Source organism: Stegostoma tigrinum, chromosome 6, assembly GCF_030684315.1.
Source record: "Stegostoma tigrinum isolate sSteTig4 chromosome 6, sSteTig4.hap1, whole genome shotgun sequence".
Lineage (NCBI taxonomy): Eukaryota > Metazoa > Chordata > Chondrichthyes > Orectolobiformes > Stegostomatidae > Stegostoma > Stegostoma tigrinum.
In genome coordinates, this window is record NC_081359.1 from 110076865 (window position 1) to 110096864 (window position 20000).

Sequence of the window (20000 nt, forward strand, 5' to 3'; positions counted from 1 at the left end):
CCCTCCCAATCACTCGCGTGAAACTAGCTCCTCTACACACTCAGACAGTAGAACAGTACAGGCCCCCCCACGATGTTAGGCCGAAGATCAATCTGCCCTGCATACCCTACATTTTACTATCGCCCATGTACCTATCCAAGAGTCGCTTAGAAGTCTCTAAAGTATCTGACTCCACTGTCACTGCCGGCAGCACATTCCACGCGCCCCACAACTCTCCGGTACATTCCAGACCCTGACCCCTCGAGTGACCCTGCCCCCCCCCCACACTCTCAGACAGTACATTCCAGACCCTAATCCCTCGAGTGAACCTGTCCCCCCCACACTCTCAGACAGTACATTCCAGACCCTAACCCCTCGAGTGACCCTGCCCCCCCCCACACTCTCAGACAGTACATTCCAGACCCTAACCCCTCGAGTGACCCTGCCCCCCCCACACTCTCAGACAGTACATTCCAGACCCTAACCCCTCGAGTGAACCTGCCCCCCCCACACTCTCAGACAGTACATTCCAGACCCTAATCCCTCGAGTGACCCTGCCCCCCCCCACACTCTCAGACAGTACATTCCAGACCCTAACCCCTCGAGTGACCCTGCCCCCCCTACACTCTCAGACAGTACATTCCAGACCCTAACCCCTCGAGTGAACCTGCCCCCCCCACACTCTCAGACAGTACATTCCAGACCCTAACCCCTCGAGTGAACCTGCCTCCCCCCACTCTCAGACAGTACATCCCAGACCCTAACCTTAATCCCAAAAAGATTTCTCCTCGGTCACTTTCAGATCTTTTCCCAATCATTTCCGATCAGCAGTCCCTTGCTCCTGCATCCTTCCGAATGGCTCAGAGTCTCACAATTTCTCCTGTCCGGGCATCTCGTGAAATCAAACATCCTGATCCAATCTGATAAGGCTCTTCCTCAGAGGAAATGATGCCTTCCTCTCCAATCTGCTTTCCTAACTGACATTCCTCAGCCCTGGAAACATTCTCTCAAAATCTTCTTCAGCCCCTCGTAATGCCTTCCCAGCATCCTCAGGACAATTTACCCTCATGGTGGAAGGGATATGGAAAGGGGGTGGGAAATGGGAGCCAAGGCTGGGGTGATATCAGCCCTGACAGTTTTAAATGGTGAGCTGCCTTGAGGGGCCGAATGGCCTCCTCCCGCTCCTCATTAGGACCTCCTTATGTGAAGTGTGCTTGACAGTTGTGGCACTCATCTGCTTCAGTCTCCAGCCATACCCTCCTCCTCCTCACTCCAACCTCCGACAAAACCTCCCTCTCTTCCCAGAAGGTGCTCATAGACCAATCAAAATCCCAGGCGCAGGCCATTCAGCCCACCTTCCCATCTTGGGATCCTCCGCTTCAATCTCTCCTTCACCACCATTATCATTCCCTCCCATCTTTAGCTCTGGGCCGGTGTCACCATCTGTTCCCCTCACTCCTCCTCCTGCTCCACCAAAAGACATAAAAAACATCACTTTCCAGCCCCTTCCAATTTGAGAGAAAGGTCACCTGTACTCCCCTGGGCCTACGCTCACTGGACTTTCAAAGAAGGAGAGGTGACCTTAATGAAACAGGCAAGATTGTGAAGAGGTTTGGCAGGGGAGATGTGGAGAGGTTGCTTCCCCTTGTAGGAGAGTCTAGGGTCAGTGGTGTCATCTAAGAATAATAAGGGGGCACATTTAAGACAGAGATGAGGAGGAATTTCCTCTCTCAGAGGGGAGTGATTCGGAGGAATTCTTCACCACAGATGGGTATGGAAGCTGGGTCATTGAGTATATTCAAGGCAGAGAGAGACAGATTTTTAGTCAGGAAGGGAATCGAGGGTTATGGGGAAAAGGCAGGAAGGTGGAGTTGAAGATCATCAGATCAACCATGACCTCATTGAGAGTGGGAGAGGAGATCATGATGGGCTGAGTGGCCTATTTCTGTTCTTACATCTTTTAGTTGACATCAAACAAGCTCAACTTCACCTCCCTTCGTACACGGTGCCCCTACAGCTGACCCCGCGGGTACTGTTTTTCAATTAGATTCATCCTGGCTATTGGCAAAACCATTCACTTACATTAATCTCCAATATCATTAAATCAAACAAGTAAATAAAGATGGTACGTGTATCATATACACTGAGAGAACACAAGCGCGCAATTAAGAAATTGAGGGAGAGAGTGATTGAGAGCAAGAGAGACAGAGTGATAGTGAGAGAAATAGAAAGAGAATAATAGAAAAAGGGAGTGACAGAGAAAGTGATACAGAGAGAATGAGAGCGTTCAAGATTCAGCAAGAGAGAAATTGATAGAGAGAGCAAGAGTGATAGAGAGCAAGAGAGGGTGATAGAGACAGTGAGAGTCACAGACAGCAAGAGCAATAGAGAGAGAATGATAGCGAGACAATGATAGAGAGCGCGAGAGGGAGAGAGAGCAACAGAGAAAGTGATAGAGAGCAAAAGAGAATGATAGAAAGATCGAGTGATAGAGAGAGCGGGAATGATAAAGAGTGGGAGCAATAGAGCGAGGGAGTGATAGTGATAGGGAGTGAGGGAGTGATAGGGAGTGATAGTGATAGGGAGTGATAGAGATAGGGATTGATAAGGATAGGGAGTGAGGGAGTGATAGGGGGATAGAGAGTGATAGAGCGATAGGGAGTGATGGGGGATTGGGAGTGATGGGGGATTGGGAGTGATGGGGATTGGGAGCAATAGGGGGACAGGGAGTGATGGGGATAGGGAGTGATAGTGATAGGGAGTGATGGGGGATAGGGAGTGATAGAGCAATAGACAGAGTGAGAAAGAGAGATAGGCAGAGAGCGGGAAAGAGGATTCAGTAGGAATGAGTTAAGGGAGAATGGAGGTTAAATGAATGAGTGAAAACAGGGTGCCTCACGAGTACTGACCACTCACCATCCTGGAGGGACTCACCTGGAGTTGAAGGTGGGGGGTAGATTGCAGAGCGGGGGCTGCACAGGACCTGATGGCTGGAGCCGGTTGTTTAGTTGAGGCCCAGGCCCAGGCCCATCACGTTGAGGCAGTAGCAGAGGAAGGTCCTGCCGAGGAGTCTCACTCAGTGGAACTGGTGGCGGGGACGAGCTGGGGGGTTTCAGGGGGGGCCTGGGGACGCTGCGGGGGCGGGGCACGGGCAGCACCCGCTCGGGGGGGCGGCCCGGAGTCTGTCTGGGAGGAATGGGGGGCAGGGCCTTGTCCAACAGGGGACGGGAGGCCGGGATCGGTCGACTGTTCCCGGGGTAGATGTTTCTCTTCTTGGGAATTGGCTTCTGCGGTGGCGGCACAGGGAGGTCAGGGGTCAGAGCTGCCTGAGCCTGGAGGTCAGGGGTTGGAGCTGCCTGGGCCTGGAGGTCAGGGGTCAGAGTTCCCTGGCGAGCCTTGTTCAGGGCCGTTAGAATCCTCTTGCGGTGGCCAGGAAGGGAGATTCCGATTCGGGAGAGATCATCATTGCAAAGATTCCAGCAATCAGATACCCACAGATAGCAATTCTCTGTGAAGTTGTCCATATACTGCTCCAGGTGGATAATGCAGAGCCAGTCCCCAATGTTCATCTCCCCTTCCTCGAACAACATGGCTCCCAGACGACCATCAATCCATGGTCACAACCATTTAACACGCAGTGGCTCAATGGTGAGTGCCTCGGACAGCCCTGCAGTGAAGGAGAAACCCAAACACAATGACCAGCGTATTCAAAGCCACTGCGAGAGGCCATTCGGCCCACACACTCGCAAAGAGCCACGTAGTAACTCCCGCTTCCTGCTCCTCCCACCCGCAGATTTCTACCCTCCCACTATCCAGCTCATTCCCCACTGCGTGTCCCTATTGGATCCCGCTTTCAGCGCCCTCTCAGCTGGTGCAGGGGGTCAAGTAACAGGACATCCCAAACCCCAGACTCGAATGATCCGAGGGCACAGGCTCAAACCCCACCGATGCCAACGCTGGAACGCTAAGTCAGTTAAAGCTGGGGCAAGCAGCTAGCCTGATATAACCCTGGTCAATTGTCAGGAAATTGGTTCACTAATGCCCTTTAGGGAAGGAAGCGGCCATCCTTACTTGGTCTGGCCTACATATGACTCCAGGCCCACAGTGATGGGGTTGAGTCACAAGTGTCCTCTGAAAGAACTGAGATCAAGGGGAAATAAAAGCTAGCTGAGCCAGCAACACCCTCGAACAAAAAGGCAATACATTCCATAAGAGACAAAAACCAAAGTTGCTGGAAAAGCTCAGCAGATCTGGCAGCGTCTGTGGAGAGAAATCCAGGTTAACGCTCCGGGCCAGGTGATCCTTCCTCAGAAAATTCCATAAGACCCAGTGTTAAACAAAACAAATTTCTCGCCTTCCTCTCTGGCTGTTATTTTTGCGGGTGCCACTTGAATCTGTTGCTCGTCCCTAGTTGCCCCTTGAATGGCATTTGGCTTGGGCTGGAGCTACAGGGAGAGGCTGCCATAGGTTGGGGCTATTTTCCCTGGAGTGTCCGAAGCCAAGGGGTGACCTTATAGGGAGGTTTATAAAATCATGACGGGCATGGATAGGGTGAATAGACAAGGTCTTTCCCCCCAGGGTGGGGTGAGTACAAAACTAGAGGGGCATGGTTTAAGGTGGGGGGGAGCAAGACTTAAAAGTGACCCAAGGGGCAACTTTTTCAGAGGGCTGTGAAGGGTCAACCTCGTTGCTTTGGGTCTGGAGTCACTTGCCGGCCAGACCAGGTAAGCATGGCAGATTTCCCCCTTTGTAGGGCATTCAGGAAGCAGATGGGTTTTCCGAACAATTGATGATACTTTCATAGCTACCATCACCATGACCAGCTTCAAGATGGTGCTGAAATTGTCGGGTGCGGTGGGCAGCGAGGAAGGTCACCTCAGACTGCAACGGGACCACGATCAGACGGGCCAATGAGCCGAGGAGTGGCAGATGGAGTCAAATTTAGATAAATGTGAGGTATTGTCTTTTGGAAAGGCAAATCAGGACAGGACAATGGCACTTAATGGTGAGGACTTGGGGAGTGTTGCTGAACAGAGAGACCTTGGGGTGCAGGTTCATAGTTCCTTGAAAGTGGAGTCGCAGTTAGACAGGATAGTGAAGAAGGCGTTTGGTATCAGAGACAGCAGGAACTGCCGACGCTGGAGAATCCAAGATGTCAAAGTGTGGAGCTGGATGAACACAGCAGGCCAAGCAGCAACTTAGTTCAGTGGTTGATTCAGTAACACCCCTGCCACACACTGCATTTGTGTGGTGCCTGAGCCGCTGTGAGGAAAGGGAGAGCTGCCACAGAGAGCGAGAGAACTGTGCAGGCATGTGCTGTCTGACTGAGCATCTGATGTGCACAGATTGACATATCTGTTTAGATCTTTAACAGGTTTGAATAAAAGTAACTTGTGGTTAGACCAAGTTCCTCTTGTTACTAAAGATACTCATGAGATACCAGCGTATGTTTTTTCCCTCGGAACACTGCCCTCACCCTGAGCTCTGCTACAACATGTCCTTTCAGGCTGTTTAACCATTCAGGCTAGAGAGAGACACAGAGTGTTGGAGACAGAGAGAGAGAGAGTCAGAGAGAGTGCGTGAGTGAGAGAAATAGAGAGATACAGAGAGAGTGTCAATGACACTGTGACAGAGAGTGTGTGCGCGTGTGTGTGTGAGTGAAAGAGAGGGTGCCAGAGAGAAAGCGTGTGACGGGGAGAGAGAGAAAGTGTGAGAGTGTGTGTGTGAGAGAGAGAGAGAGTGTGTGTGTGTGTGACAGGTGAGTGAGTGTGTGTGTGTGACACAGAGCGAGAGTAAGAGTGAGTGAGTGTGTGTGTTGAAAGAGACAGTTTGAGAAAGAGAGGGAGGGAGAGAGTGTGAGAAGGAGAGAGGGAGAGGAAGGAGAGAGGGAGAGAAAGAGAGGGGGAGAGACAGGGAGAGAGTGACGAAGGGATTTGTGTTACAAGGATTTTGCTGTCCAAGGATTTGGGAGCCTTGAACGACTGTGAAATGATATCCCAGTACGGATGCTCACTGGGTATAAATAGCACAATGTGGGTGGAGTTAGGGAGCGGTGACAACCACTTGGAGAGTGAAGCAGAAACTTAAGTCCAGGCCGTTTGGGGAAAAGAGAAACTTGTGTCACAGACAAAGTGGTTGGGCGGTCGAGTTTACGGAGCGGGCCTTCACTCAGGAGCGGGTAGGGTTACAGGCGGCTCCACATGTGGACACAGCGCACTGTAGGAGACAGCTTCAATCGTTAATGTGGACTGTTTGGCAAAAGCCCGAGATGGAAGGCAGTTTGTCACCGTCTCTTTGACCAGTCCAGCTCACGGCTGCAGTCAGGTGGCCACGAGACTGAAAATGGCACAGTCCACAATCTTACCAAGGCTGAGCGGAATCAGGATCCTTACCCCACCTTCCCCACAGGATCAGTAACAGCATCAAGGCAGGTGGTGCTCCAGAGCACTTCAATATTAACCCTTTCAACTCCATGTATGGTGTGGGGTTTCTGCGCTGTACCATATGTACCAATCGTTCCACTTAGCTACACTTAGCCACAGGGCTCAAGCAGTCTACGTTTTCCAGACAAAATTCCTGAACAATAACGACATTGAGACACGCAGGAAAACTGCATTAATATAGCAGATCAACCATGATCCTGTAGAATAGGCCACCCAGACCCACACCCCTACCCCCCACTAACCCTGCACTTCCCACAGCCAATCCACCTAGCCTGCACATCTTCAGAAACCCACGCCGACACGGGGAGAACGTGCAAACCCCACACAGACAAGTCACCCGAGAGTGGGGTCGAGCTTTGGTCCAACTGAGCCACTGAGCCATTTTGGGTGATAGAACAGTACAAACAACATTTCTGTAATACTAACTGTGTATCTTATCCAGCTATTGTTTGGTTGAATAACTGATGATAATAAATCACCACTGTGTTTATGAAGAAAGCAGGTCGATCGAGCATGTTATTTAAATCCTGATGGAGATAAGGTATTGGACTGATCAACCTGGTAACTAGAGAACACATTTATTTCATGCTGTGATCCAGGATGGAGTGGGCCTACAGCCATTGCCATAACATATCCTTATGAATAAAACCCAGGATCCCATCTATGTCATGAACAGCTCTGATGAACACTCATCTAGGCTCAAAGCATTAGGCTGCTCTCTCTCTCCACAGAGGCTGCTTGGCCCACTGTGATCTCTAGTAATTTCTGTTTTGTCCATCTCCAGGCACTCTCTTTCCCTTTCAATTCTATTTTCCCATTCACAACGCCCCACCCCCACACCCCAAACTTATTTGGTTTGGCCGGAGTTTCATTGGAAGGATCCATCTCAGATACATTGCACATTGTAGTGGGGTTTCTTTTTCATTCTCTTTGTTTCCTTCATTGAACTCTGAGTGAGTGAGTCACGGAGGAACATGGAGGGGACAGAGAGAGAGAGAGAGGGAGAGAGAGATAGACCGAGAGGGTTTGAGAAACTGAGACATTGAGAGGCCAAGTGAGGGCAGTCCCAAGTGATGGAATGCAGGGTCATTGACTCAAGACCTCACGGTGATTTTGCACACACTTTGTACAAGATTTCAGAGCTTCTGCACAAGCTATGCATCGAGACAGCGGGGGAGCAGCTGAGGACGGTGGATTATTTTAAGTATTCAGCACATTAATGCAAGTGGTTTGCAAATTAAGTAATACAAGTAAATTAGAACCTAGAATCTAAAATAAAACGTACGTGAAAGGCCCTATTGAAACCACAGCACTGGAATTAAAAATACAGAAGTACATTTATAGTAGAGTGCTGAGGGAGCACCGCACTGTCAGAGGGTCAGTGCTGAGGGAGCACCAGCGCACTGTCGGAGGGTCAGTGCGGAGGGAGTGGGCACTGTCAGAGGGTCAGTGCTGAGGGAGTGGGCACTGTCGGAGGGTCAGTGCTGAGGGAGTGGGCACTGTCGGAGGGTCAGTGCTGAGGGAGCGCCGCACTGTCGGAGGGTCAGTGCTGAGGGAGTGCCGCACTGTCGGAGGGTCAGTGCTGAGGAAGCGCCGCACTGTCGGAGGGTCAGTGCTGAGGGAGTGCCGCACTGTCGGAGGGTCAGTGCTGAGGGAGTGCCGCACTGTCGGAGGGTCAGTGCTGAGGGAGTGCCGCACTGTCGGAGGGTCAGTGCTGAGGGAGAGCCGCACTGTCGGAGGGTCAGTGCTGAGGGAGCGGGCACTGTCGGAGGGTCAGTGCTGAGGGAGCAGGCACTGTCGGAGGGTCAGTGCTGAAAGAGCGCCGCATTGTCAGAGGGTCAGTGCTGAGGGAGCCCCACACTGTCGGAGGGTCAGTGCTGAGGGAGCGCCGCACTGTCGGAGGGTCAATGCTGAGGGAGCGCCGCACTGTCGGAGGGTCAGTGCTGAGGGAGCAGGCACTGTCGGAGGGTCAGTGCTGAGGGAGCGCCGCACTGTCGGAGGGTCAGTGCTGAGGGAGTGGGCACTGTCGGAGGGTCAGTGCTGAGGGAGCGACGCGCTGTCGGAGGGTCAGTGCTGAGGGAGCGCCGCACTGTCGGAGGGTCAGTGCTGAGGGAGTGGGCAATGTTGGAGGGTCAGTGCTGAGGGAGCGACGCACTGTCAGAGGGTCAGTGCTGAGGGAGCGCCGCACTGTTGGAGGGTCAGTGCTGAGGGAGCGGGCACTGTCGGAGGGTCAGTGCTGAGGGAGCGCCGCACTGTTGGAGGGTCAGTGCTGAGGGAGCGGGCACTGTCGGAGGGTCAGTGCTGAGGGAGCGCCGCACTGTTGGAGGGTCAGTGCTGAGGGAGTGGGCAATGTCGGAGGGTCAGTGCTGAGGGAGCGCCGCACTGTCAGAGGGTCAGTGCTGAGGGAGCGGGCAATGTCGCAGAGTCAGTGCTGAGGGAGTGGGCACTGTCGGAGGGTCAGTGCTGAGGGAGCGCCGCACTGTCGGAGGGTCAGTGCTGAGGGAGCGACGCACTGTCGGAGGGTCAGTGCTGAGGGAGCGACGCACTGTCGGAGGGTCAGTGCTGAGGGAGCGCCGCACTGTCGGAGGGTCAGTGCTGAGGGAGCGCCGCACTGTCGGAGGGTCAGTGCTGAGGGAGCGGGCACCGTCGGAGGGTCAGTGCTGAGGGAGCGACGCACTGTCGGAGGGTCAGTGCTGAGGGAGCGACGCACTGTCGGAGGGTCAGTGCTGAGGGAGCGCCGCACTGTCGGAGGGTCAGTGCTGAGGGAGTGCCGCACTGTCGGAGGGTCAGTGCTGAGGGAGTGGGCACTGTCGGAGGGTCAGTGCTGAGGGAGTGGGCACTGTTGGAGGGTCAGTGCTGAGGGAGCGGGCACTGTCGGAGGGTCAGTGCTGAGGGAGCGGGCACTGTCGCAGGCTATACAAAAAAGGAGAAAATAATCTTGCAAGCAACATTAAAAATGAACAATAAGAGCTTCCTTAAATGTATAAAAAGGAAGAGAGAAGCGAAACATAGACCCTTCAGAGAATGAAAACCATAAGAACTGCGAATGCTGTTCTCAGGAAAGGTCACCAGACCCGAAACATTAACTCTGCTTTTTCCTTCGCAGATGCTGCCAGACATGCTGAGCTTTTCCAGCAACTTCTACTTTTGTTCCTGCAGAGGCTCGGAAAATGGCAAATGAGTTGAATAAATATTTTATATCAGTCTTCACAGCAGAAGACAGTAAACCATCTGAAAATTATTAAATATTCCAGCATCAGAGAATAACATATTGGGGAAACTCATGGAGATGAAGCCCAATGTGTCACCTGGACCTGACACAATCCTGTCACCTGGACCTGACACGATCCTGTCACCAGGACCTGACACAATGCTGTCACCAGGACCTGACACAATGCTGTCACCTGGACCTGACACAATCCTGTCACCTGGACCTGACACAATGCTGTCACCTGGACCTGACACAATCCTGTCACCTGGACCTGACACGATCCTGTCACCTGGACCTGACACAATGCTTCCAAGGATATTAAAGGGAATAGCTGCAGAGACAGTGAATGAGTGATAAACAATTCTCAAAGACTTCTCAAATTCTGGAAAAATCCTAGAGGATTGGGAAATGTCCAATATAGCATGCCTTGAAAGGGAAAGGAGAAAAAACTTACATAATTACAGGCAAGATAGCTTCACGCCTGTCATTGGGAAAATGTTAGAATCCACTCTTAGGGACGTAACAACAGAGTGTTTGGAAATAGATAAATGATCAAGCAGGATCGGTGTGGCTTCATGAAAGGGAAACCATGTCTGACAAACTTACTAGAAAGCAAGAGGCAGAAGGGTGGAAACAGTGAGTTTAAAATCCATTTGAAATTCCAGAAGGCATTCAATGAGATCCTGCACATTAAGTTACTAACTTGGAGGCCATGGTGTTGGAGGAATATAGCAGCACAAATAGAGGATTGGTTAACCAATAGACAACAGAGATTTGGGTTAAGGGGGTGGGAATTTTCAGGATGGCAGCCTGTAACTTGTGGAGTGCCATGTGGGTCAATGTTGAGGGCACAATTATTCATTATATGTATTAATAATTTGCAAGTAAATGCAGTATGTTTGCGGTAAATGGGCAGAAAGGTAGGTTGTGAGGATGACAGTGTCTGTAGATGACTACAAATAAGATTTAAGAAGTTGGAAAAAACTTGACAGTTGGGCTTCAATGTGGGACACGGGAGGTTCTGCGATCTCTTTGCAAGGATAGAGAGGCTGAATATTTATTTCAAATTGAGAAAAACTGCAGAGAACTATAGCACAGAGAGTCATCAATCACAGAAAATGTTAGCATCTGAGGCAGGTCGGTGGGATGGAGGATATATCAGATCGGCCATGATCAATTGGTGGAGCAGACTGAGGGGGCCAAATGGCCTGCTTCTGTTCTGACATCTTCTGGTGTTATTTATCTCCATACATTATTGTGCTGGCTATGATCCCAACAAGTGGGCAATACTGAAGCCAGACAGGAGTCAAGCACACTAACTGGTATTTGTGGATGGATTGGTTTTTATGACAATTGGCCATTATTAGACCTTTAATTCCAGGTTTTTATTGAATTCAAACTTCACCATCTGCCGTAGAGGGATTTGAACCCTTGTCGCTGGATCCTCAGCTTTCCGACTCATGAGCCACAATCAGTGAGGATAGGTAACTACCTCCTCAACAGTAACACTCAACTCTGGAGCCCCCCCCAAAGGATGTGTCCTCAACCCCCCACTGCACTCCCCGTACACCTACAACTGCGTTGCCAAACTCCGAATGAATGTTATTGTTGGCACCTCCGCAGTGAGAAGGATATCTAACAACGATGATTCAAAATACAGAAGGAAGATAGAGGGCTTGGTGTCCTGATGCAATGAAAACAATCCATCTCTCGACATCTTGAGACCAAAGAATTTATCATTGACTTCAGAAAGAAAGGAGGAGAACACGCTACCGTCTACATCAACGGAACGGAGGTTGAGAGGGTGGAGAGCATCAAATTCCTTGGAGTAATGATATCTGACAGCGTGTCCTGGATTTCCCACCTGGATGTGACAGTCAGGAAGGCACAACAAAGCCTCTTCTTCCTCAGGCAGCTCAGGAGATCTGGCCTGTCCATAAGGTCCCTCACCAACTCCTACAGATACACCACTGAAAGCAAATTGTCTGGGAGTATATTGGCCCAGTATGGCAACTGCTCAGGGCCGTAAGAGACTACAGAAGGCCGTGAGTACAGCCCAGATCAGACCATCACAGAAGCCAACCTTCCATCTATGGACTGTATTGGCACAGCTCACTGCCGCAGAAATGCTGCCAACATCATCACAGGCCCATCACACACCAGTAATGATCTCCTCCAACCTTGTCCATCAGGCAGCAGCTACAGATGCCTGATCACAAGCTCCAGCAGGTTCAGGAACACCTTCTTTCTGCCCATTATCAGCCTGTTGAATGGGCTCTAGCCTCAAATAATGTAACCTGTACGTCTCGAAGCCTTTTTGCTCTGTACACCCTTTGCTTGCTGTGATCTGCCTGTACCACTTCCAAACAAAGCTGTTCACTGTAATTCGGTGCACATGACAATAAAATTAATCAATCATCAGCCCCTCCCATTGATGTTTTGCTTCATTTTGCTCCCTGTCCCCTCTAACCAGCAGCTCCCTGGCCAATCACAAATCTGTCTAACTCAGCTTTGAAATATCCCAGGCACTGTCAGAACCCAGCTGCGATACTGTGAATAGAGCTGGGTCACTTATCAACGGAAATTGGCTCGGCTGATCCCAGGTACGGAGGGACTGCCTTATGAGGAGAGGAGAGGCAGTTTGGGGTTTATTGGAGTTTAGAAGAACGAGGGGTGTCCTTGTTGAGATTTGTGGAGGAATTGACAGGGGAAATGTGGAGAGGTTGCTCCCCCTTGTGGGAGGGTCCAGGGCCATCTCACAGCGTGGGGGCATCAATCTGAGAGCAGGAAGAATGTCTTCTCTCAGAGGAGTGTGAATCTTTACTGCAGAGGGCTCTTGCGGTATCGATGGGACAGTAGCACAGGGCCTGACACAGCACTATAGGTTGTTCACCTGCTGGTGACCCTGAGTTAAACATGGGTGCTAACCTCTACGGCCACCCACGGGCCCGTCCTGGCTGCTATGGGACAACCCGATGGGAGGCATCGCTTTTACCAGCATCTGTAGCGTCCAGGGTCTGTGATGAGCAGAGACCAAGGGGTGCTCCTGGGTTGCAGAGACGGACAAGCTGTCTGGGGTGCCTTTCAAATGCAGGGCCCAATGTTGATGGGCAAAAGGCCCCAGAGGGCAAATGGCTGCCAGGCCCAACTCGGGCAGGGGCCAATAAGGAGCTGAGGAGAAATCACACGGGAAAGGGTGACCCGCCCCTGAAGCAGAGGCCCACCGCCACACCCACCCCCACCCCTACCCCCCAACTGTTCACCTGCCTCAGGAATTAGTCCCAGCAAAAAGAAATTCTACCCTCTGCCGCCTCCTCACAGCTTCCTGTCTTAGTACAGTCAGCGAATTTGCCCCTCACACAGTCTTTTCCATCAGGCCATGAAATGTAGGAACAGAATTAGGCCATTCAGCCCATTGTGTCTGTCCTGCCATTCAATCATGGCTGATATGTTTCTCAACTCCATTCTCCTGCCCTCCCCCTGTAACCCTGGATCCCCTCACTAATCAGGAACCTATCCATCTCTGTCTTAAATACACTCAGTGACTCGCCCTCCACAGCTCTCTGTGGCAATGGGTTCCACAGATTCTCCTCCCTCTGGCTGAAGAAATTCCTCCTCATCTCAGTTCTAAAGGGCTGTCCTTTCACCCTGAGGCTGTGCCCTCAGGTCCTCGTCTCTCCTACTGATGGAAACATCTTCTCCATATCCACTCTATCCAGGCCCCCTCAGTAAGTTTCAATGAGATTCCCTTTCATCCTTTGAAACTCAGTGTACTTCAGGCCCAGATACCTCAGCCGCTCCTCACCAGCTCATTAGCATGAACTAGAAACAGATGTGGGTCCCAGCACTGATTCCTGAAGCACTCCACTAGCTATAGGCTGCCATCCTGAAAAATGACCCTCCCGCCATCCCCCGTATCCCAACCCAATTCCTGTTCATTAGCCAATCTCCCATCCAAGTGGATATATCACCCACAAAACTATGACCATTAGCTTGGCTAAGTATCCATCTCGGTCCCCTGTTCCTACTTCCTCCCCATACTCTCTGAATCCTTTAGCCCTAAGAACTACCTCTAACTCCGTCTTGAAAACATTCAATGTTTTGGCCTCAACTGTTTTCTATGGCAGAGAATTCCACAGGCTCCCCACTCTCTGGGTGAAGACATTTCTCCTCATCTCTGTCCCTACTCTATGTCCTTAGGCTGTCACTCCCAGGGGCTATCAGGCACATCCTTCCTGTGGTTACCCTGTCTAGTCCTGTTACAGTATTGTAGCTTTCTACATGACCATACAATCCTACAGTGTGGAAACAGACCCTTCAGTCCAACAAGTCCACACCGACCCTCAGAGCATCCCCCCATAACCCACCTAATCTACACGTCCCTGAACACTATGGGCAATTTAGCATGGCCAATCCACCTAACGTGCACATCTTTGGACTGTGGGAGGAGACCAGAGCACCCAGAGGAAACCCACACATACACGGGGAGAATGTGCAAACTCCACACAGACAGTTCCCCGAGGGTGGGATTGAACCCTGGTCCCTGGCACCATGAGGCAGCTATGCTAACCACTGAGCCACCGTGATCCTTCCTCATTCTGCTAAACTCCAGTGAATATAGTCCGAACTGATCCGGTCTCTATTCAGATGTCAGTCCCTGCCATCCCAGTCTGGTAAATGTCTCACAATTTATTCGCTCCCAACTCCCCCATGGGCTGTGGTAATACAACCAAGGGTGCTCAGTGCCACTGTCTCCAGGGGCAACTAGGGTCCAGCAAAAAAAAACACACCTAATCCCACAGCCAACGTTCAAAGTGTTTATTCATCATTTCCTTTCCACAAAACAACATGGCTCACAATTCCAAAATGATTACAGACGCCATTCGGCCCATCATGCTTACAGTGGTCTGTTACTGAACACCAATCTCCTGCCTTTTCCCCCATATCCCTGCACACCATTTCTAACCAAATAACCATCCAATGCCCCTCTTCAATGCCTCAGTGGAACTTGCCTTCCCCACATTTCCAGGCAGTGCATTCCTGCCCCTATCTACTCGCTGGGTGAGAAAGTGCTTGCTTCGTTAACACATCACTTCAAATGTATGCCCTCTCTGTTAGGAGCAGGACCAGCTTCTCCTTGTACACTGTGTCCAGCCCCCTCGTGATTCTGAAAATCTCAAACAATCAAACATCCCAGCCTTCTCCTCCTCAAGGAGACATTCCCAATTTCTGTCCTCATCCCTGGAACCTCCCTGAACCACATCTACACTAACACGGCCTGATTGCATTCAGATTTCAAAGTACCCTCGTACTAGTTCTGCATTAACAGACCCTAACACTCTCCCACTGACAGATATTAAACTGGCTGGTATATGATTTCTTGATTTCTGTCCCCTACGACCACACTGTCACTTTAACAGGTGATTATACGCTGGCTTGCATGAAGAGAAGTTGCAAGGCAAAGGTGAGCAACTCTCTCTGAGAAAGTACACAACTTCTGAGGCTTTGGAGACAGTAAGAACTGCAGACGCTGGAGTCAGAGATAACACACTGTAGAGCTGCAGGAACACAGCAGGCCAGGCAGCATCAGAGGAGCAGGAAAGCTGACGTTTCGGGTCGGGGCCCTTCTTCAGAAATGTTTATTTTATGACCATATGACATAGGAGTGGAAGTAAGGCCATTCGGCCCATCAAGTCTACTCTGCCTTTTAAATCATGGCTGATGGGCATTTCAACACCATCTCCCTGCACTCTCCCCGTAGCCCTTGATTCCTTCTGAGATCAAGAATTTGTCGATCTCTGCCTTGAAGGCATCCAACGTCCTGGCCTCCACTGTACTCCGTGGCAATGAATTCCACAAGCTCACCACACTCTGGCTGAAGAAATGTCGTCTCATTTCATTTTAAATTTGGAACAGTGGAAGCAGTCTGGCTGTGGCCAGCTCTCTCACACCAGTCTTTCTAGTGTCTATTTTTGATATTTTAGGGTTAGATTTGAGCAGAGGCCTTCGGCATCTCAAAAGAGTCAGAAGCGTCAGTGAACACCTCTTAGCTGGTGTCATCTGTGAACCTTCCCTTGATGCATATTCCTCTTGGATGGGAGGACTGCATGTGAGAATCTGTGCCTGAATTTGCTCTTTTTGCCAAAGGGGTGTGTTTATGGGAAGTTACTACATTGGAACAGTATTAGGTGCTGTATCTATTATTTGGTTAAGTTTGTTCTAAATTCTTCTTTTCTTTGTATGTTAACTATAGCATTTGAATAAATTGTGTTCTTGCTTAATGTTGAGTGGTCTGGCTAGTCACATTACAACTGGAATGTGCACTACACATCTATCTTTAAAATAATAAAACTTTAGAGTCCCAGCTCCTTAACACATTTTCAGGGGTGCTGGCCTGGTTTATAACAGCCTGATTCTGCCTTGCCCCGTACTTGAGTGGAGGTGTAAATGTTCTGGCTTCCCTGTCTGCTGGGCCTTACCGGCAAATTTTGGAAGAAAACAAGATTTTATTTTGTATGTGTTTTCACAGTCCAGCCTGCTTGTCAATGCGATGCAGAGAGATGGTACACCCGATTAAGATGCAAAGCATATTATTCACAACACAGTTACTCTTTATCTGATTACACTCAAACAGTTTGACCTTCTCCAAAAATAAAAAAATTTGCTCATTACGGTTTTGGCAGAGCATTTCAACTGTTGAGTTTAAACCACTGCAGGGAGCAAAGAATTACACAGGGGTGAACTGGAATCGGAAACACAAAAGATCTTATTGAACAGCATGGTGGGCTCAATGGCCTACTCCCAATTCTGTGTGCACACACTATGGTTATAGCCAGATCACTTGGAATGACTTAGCTCTGCAAGTTTCTGCAGTTAGTAGCCTGTCCAATTCTGGTCGTTAATTAGAATATGGTGAAGATGGTTCTTAGAATCGTGGTATTTTACACCAAGGAGGAGGCCATTCGATCCATCGTGCCTGTACTGGCTCCCAAAAATGCTCCAGCCCTATCTCCATTGCCCTCTAATCGCTTTCTAATCTATATCCTAGTTATGGAACCCTAAGCCACCTCTCTCCAGGCAGCACATTCCGAATCCTCCCTACTGTCTCAGCAAAGACATTTCTCCCCATCTCACTCTCAACTCTCTTGTGACAATCTTAAAACTGTGACCCCTTAGTTACTGTCACACCAACCAGCGGAAACATAATGTCCTTCTTTACCCTTCATTACCTTGAAGACCTCAGTAAGATCAGGTTATAATTTTTTTTTCTTCCAAGGAAAATAACCCCAAACTTTCAAATCCTTCCTTGTATCGAAAATCCTGCATTCCTTGGTAACATTTTAGTAAATCTCTTTTGAACTCTGTCCAGGGCTTTAATGACCTTCCTAAGTAAGGTTCTCAGATCTAATTTGGAACAGTTTTTCCTCAAATCCCCTCCAAACCTCCTGCTTTTCACTTTTTAAAACTGCTGCTTCAGATTGCGATCAGAGTGGGGTTTGAACTCGCGCCGTCTGGGTTAACTGCACTTCTTTTGGTCCCACAGCTGTATTGAAGCACTACAGCGAAAGCAGCTGACTCCCACCTCTCAGCGTCACACAATACGTGACATCCTTGCCAGCAACTCCCACTTCATCAAGAATGAGACTGAAACATAGCCAACACTGGGAGCAGAAAGTGTGGGGGACAGGGCCGGGGCCAAAAGAAAAAATGCAGCACATGTAACTCTGTGGATACAACAACGCAATGACATTTTCACTGCACATCATAGACAGCATTGATTGCCTATTCCAGACAGTGTTAGGAGTCAACTACATTGGTGCATGCCTGGAGTCACATGTAGGCCAGTCCAGATAAAGATAGCTGTTTCCATCCCTAAAGGAGATTAGTGAACACATAATGCCGGAATCAGCAGACTCCTGGAAATTGTGGCACGTTGGCTCAGTGGTTAGCACTGCAGCCTCACAGCTCCAGGGACCCAGGTTCGATTCCATTCTCGGGCGACTGTCTGTCTGTGTGGAGTTTGCACATTCTCCCAGTGTCTGCGTGGGTTTCCTCCGGGTGCTCCGGTTTCCTCCCACAGTCCAAAGATGTGCAGGTTACGGTGGATCGGCCATGCTAACTTGTCCCATAGGGCCCAGGGAAGTGCAGGTTAGGGTGGATTGGCCGTGCTAAGTTGCCTCATAGTGTTCAGGGATGTACAGGCTGGGTGGGTTAGCCATGGGAAATGAAGGGTTACAGGGATAGGGTAGGTGGGATGCTCCTTAGTGAGTCGATTTTGGGCCGAATGGCCTGCTTTCACACTGTAGGGATTCTAAATCTTTGGGAAAATGTCCATTTTTTAAAAATCATACGATTCTTAGCAAAATCTCTGGAGAGTTCTTCAGGTGATGTTAATAGGGAGCATGTCTGGCCCCTGGCTTGGTAAATGCTATTTAGTTTCTGTTTTAGTTTCAATGCAGTGGCCTCTTGCTGAAACGTGAGGGACACATGCAGCAGATTTTGCTTCAACAAGAAATCTCAAGTTTGTTAGAAAAGGAATGAAGGTAAAATAGAAAAATCCACACACTTATACATGCTACAGCAAGTAGTAAAAGGCCCACAAGCTGAAAAGGAAAATGTTACCCAAAATACAGCCCTGGTACAGAACCCCAGAGCACGACTCATATCATACTTACACCAGAATTCCTGTATCTAACATCTCAGTAACTCATTTGAGAGTTTAATATAAAGGATGGAAAAACAGGGAGCATTTTTTCCACCTGGAGCTGTTTTATATATATATATAAGCCTTAATATATTTTGGCTTAATGTTACCTCTTCAGGGCTTTATCCCAACACATCTGGCTGAGTTAACACTATCTGTTTATTCTAACATAACCTAGTTCACTATATATCCTTTCTACATTTTACTACATCTCTACAACTCCATCCCTGCAGTCTGTACAGCCATCCTCATACAAGTAATTCACAGCATTAACCAATACACAAAACTAAATAAAACTCCCTCTCTCAGCTGTGTTTCCCTTAATTTCATTGAAAAAAAACAACTTCCAGAAATTTCTAATGACCCTTAAGGCCCAATATTTACTTGACTGGGTTACAAAACAATCTAAAGTCAACTCAATTTCATCCCTACCACACACACAACTATTTGCTCTAAAGCTAGTCTCAAAAAAATTTGAAAAGAAATGATAACAAAGTGCGGAGCTGGATGAACACAGCAGGCCGTGCAGCTTCTTAGGAGCACAAAAGCTGATGTTTCAGGCCCTTTCTGCTGAAGGGTTTAGGCCCGAAACATCAGCTTTTGTGCTCCTAAGATGCTGCTTGGCCTGCTGTGTTCATCCAGCTCTCCACCCTGCTATCTCGGATTCTCCAGCATCTGCAGTTCCCATTATCTCTGAAAAGAAATTATCACAGCCAAAGCGATACTCATAAGTTAACTGTCAGCTTCAGGCATACACAAAATCAACCAACACAAACACCAGAACCCAAACTTACAATATATGGTACTAAAAAATGAATACAAGTTGCACATCTACATCACAGGAGTTGAGGTAACATCATCAAACAGAGGTTGAGAGAGATAGATAGAAGAGCAAGAGAGAGTGAATGAGTCAGAGAGCGAGAGCATGAGAGTGAGATATATAAAGGGTAAAGAGACAGTATTTGAGACAGAGCAAGAGAGAGTGAGTCAGCGAGAGAGTGAGCTCAGCAGGATGTATATGTATAAATAAAGGACAGTGTTTGTGAGAGAGAGAGAGAGGGAGAAAGCGTGAGGCTGAGGTGGTCAGAGGCCTCTTGCTCTGATACGTACGTGACAAGTGGTCTTATTGAGGGATTGATTCTGGGTGGAGGTAAACACTGAACTGGAGCTTCTAACCAATTACAGGATTTTATTTATCGAGGCATGCATGACAGCTAGAGCCTCCAAACCTAATAACCTGCTCTGAAGAATAGGAGCACAACTGAACACCAAGCAAAGTCAGCGAGACACAATCAGAACAGAATGGGGTGAGAATAGTTTGGTGGCTGCTCTTGCCTGGAACAGAAAAGATGGGCCAAAGGTCCTCTTGCTGTGCGGTACATCTGTATGACCTCAGCACTTAATAAAGAATGAACAGCAATGTGGCCATGCAATGTTCTTGTCAACTTGTGTTTAATGTGAAGGGAAAGTCACCATTACCCCATTAGGCTGCTCTCTCTGGGGGGTTTCAAAGGTGTGAAGGGGAGCGGGGAGGGGGGGGGAGTGGGGGAGGGGGGGAGGGGAGAGGGGGAAGGGAGAGGGGGAGAGAGTCTCTCACACACACACACACACACACACACACACACACACACACAGTCTCTCTCACACACACACACAGTCTCTC

General features: G+C 49.4%; 1 protein-coding gene across 6 annotated transcripts in view; it reads right to left on the reverse strand.

The window, feature by feature from the left end:
- LOC125453592 (arf-GAP with Rho-GAP domain, ANK repeat and PH domain-containing protein 1) overlaps positions 1 to 20000 on the reverse strand; it is a 189778-nt gene that overhangs the window by 135957 nt on the left and 33821 nt on the right. For 4 of the 6 annotated variants that reach the window (XM_059646857.1, XM_059646859.1, XM_059646860.1 and 1 more), the window contains exon 2: positions 2914 to 3646. The exons of the other annotated variants lie outside the window; for them this stretch is intronic. In XM_059646857.1, coding sequence (XP_059502840.1) covers positions 2914 to 3569 — 656 coding nt within the window. In that variant the 5' untranslated portion in view covers positions 3570 to 3646. The remainder of the gene's footprint in view (positions 1 to 2913; positions 3647 to 20000) is intronic. 6 annotated transcript variants of the gene reach the window in all.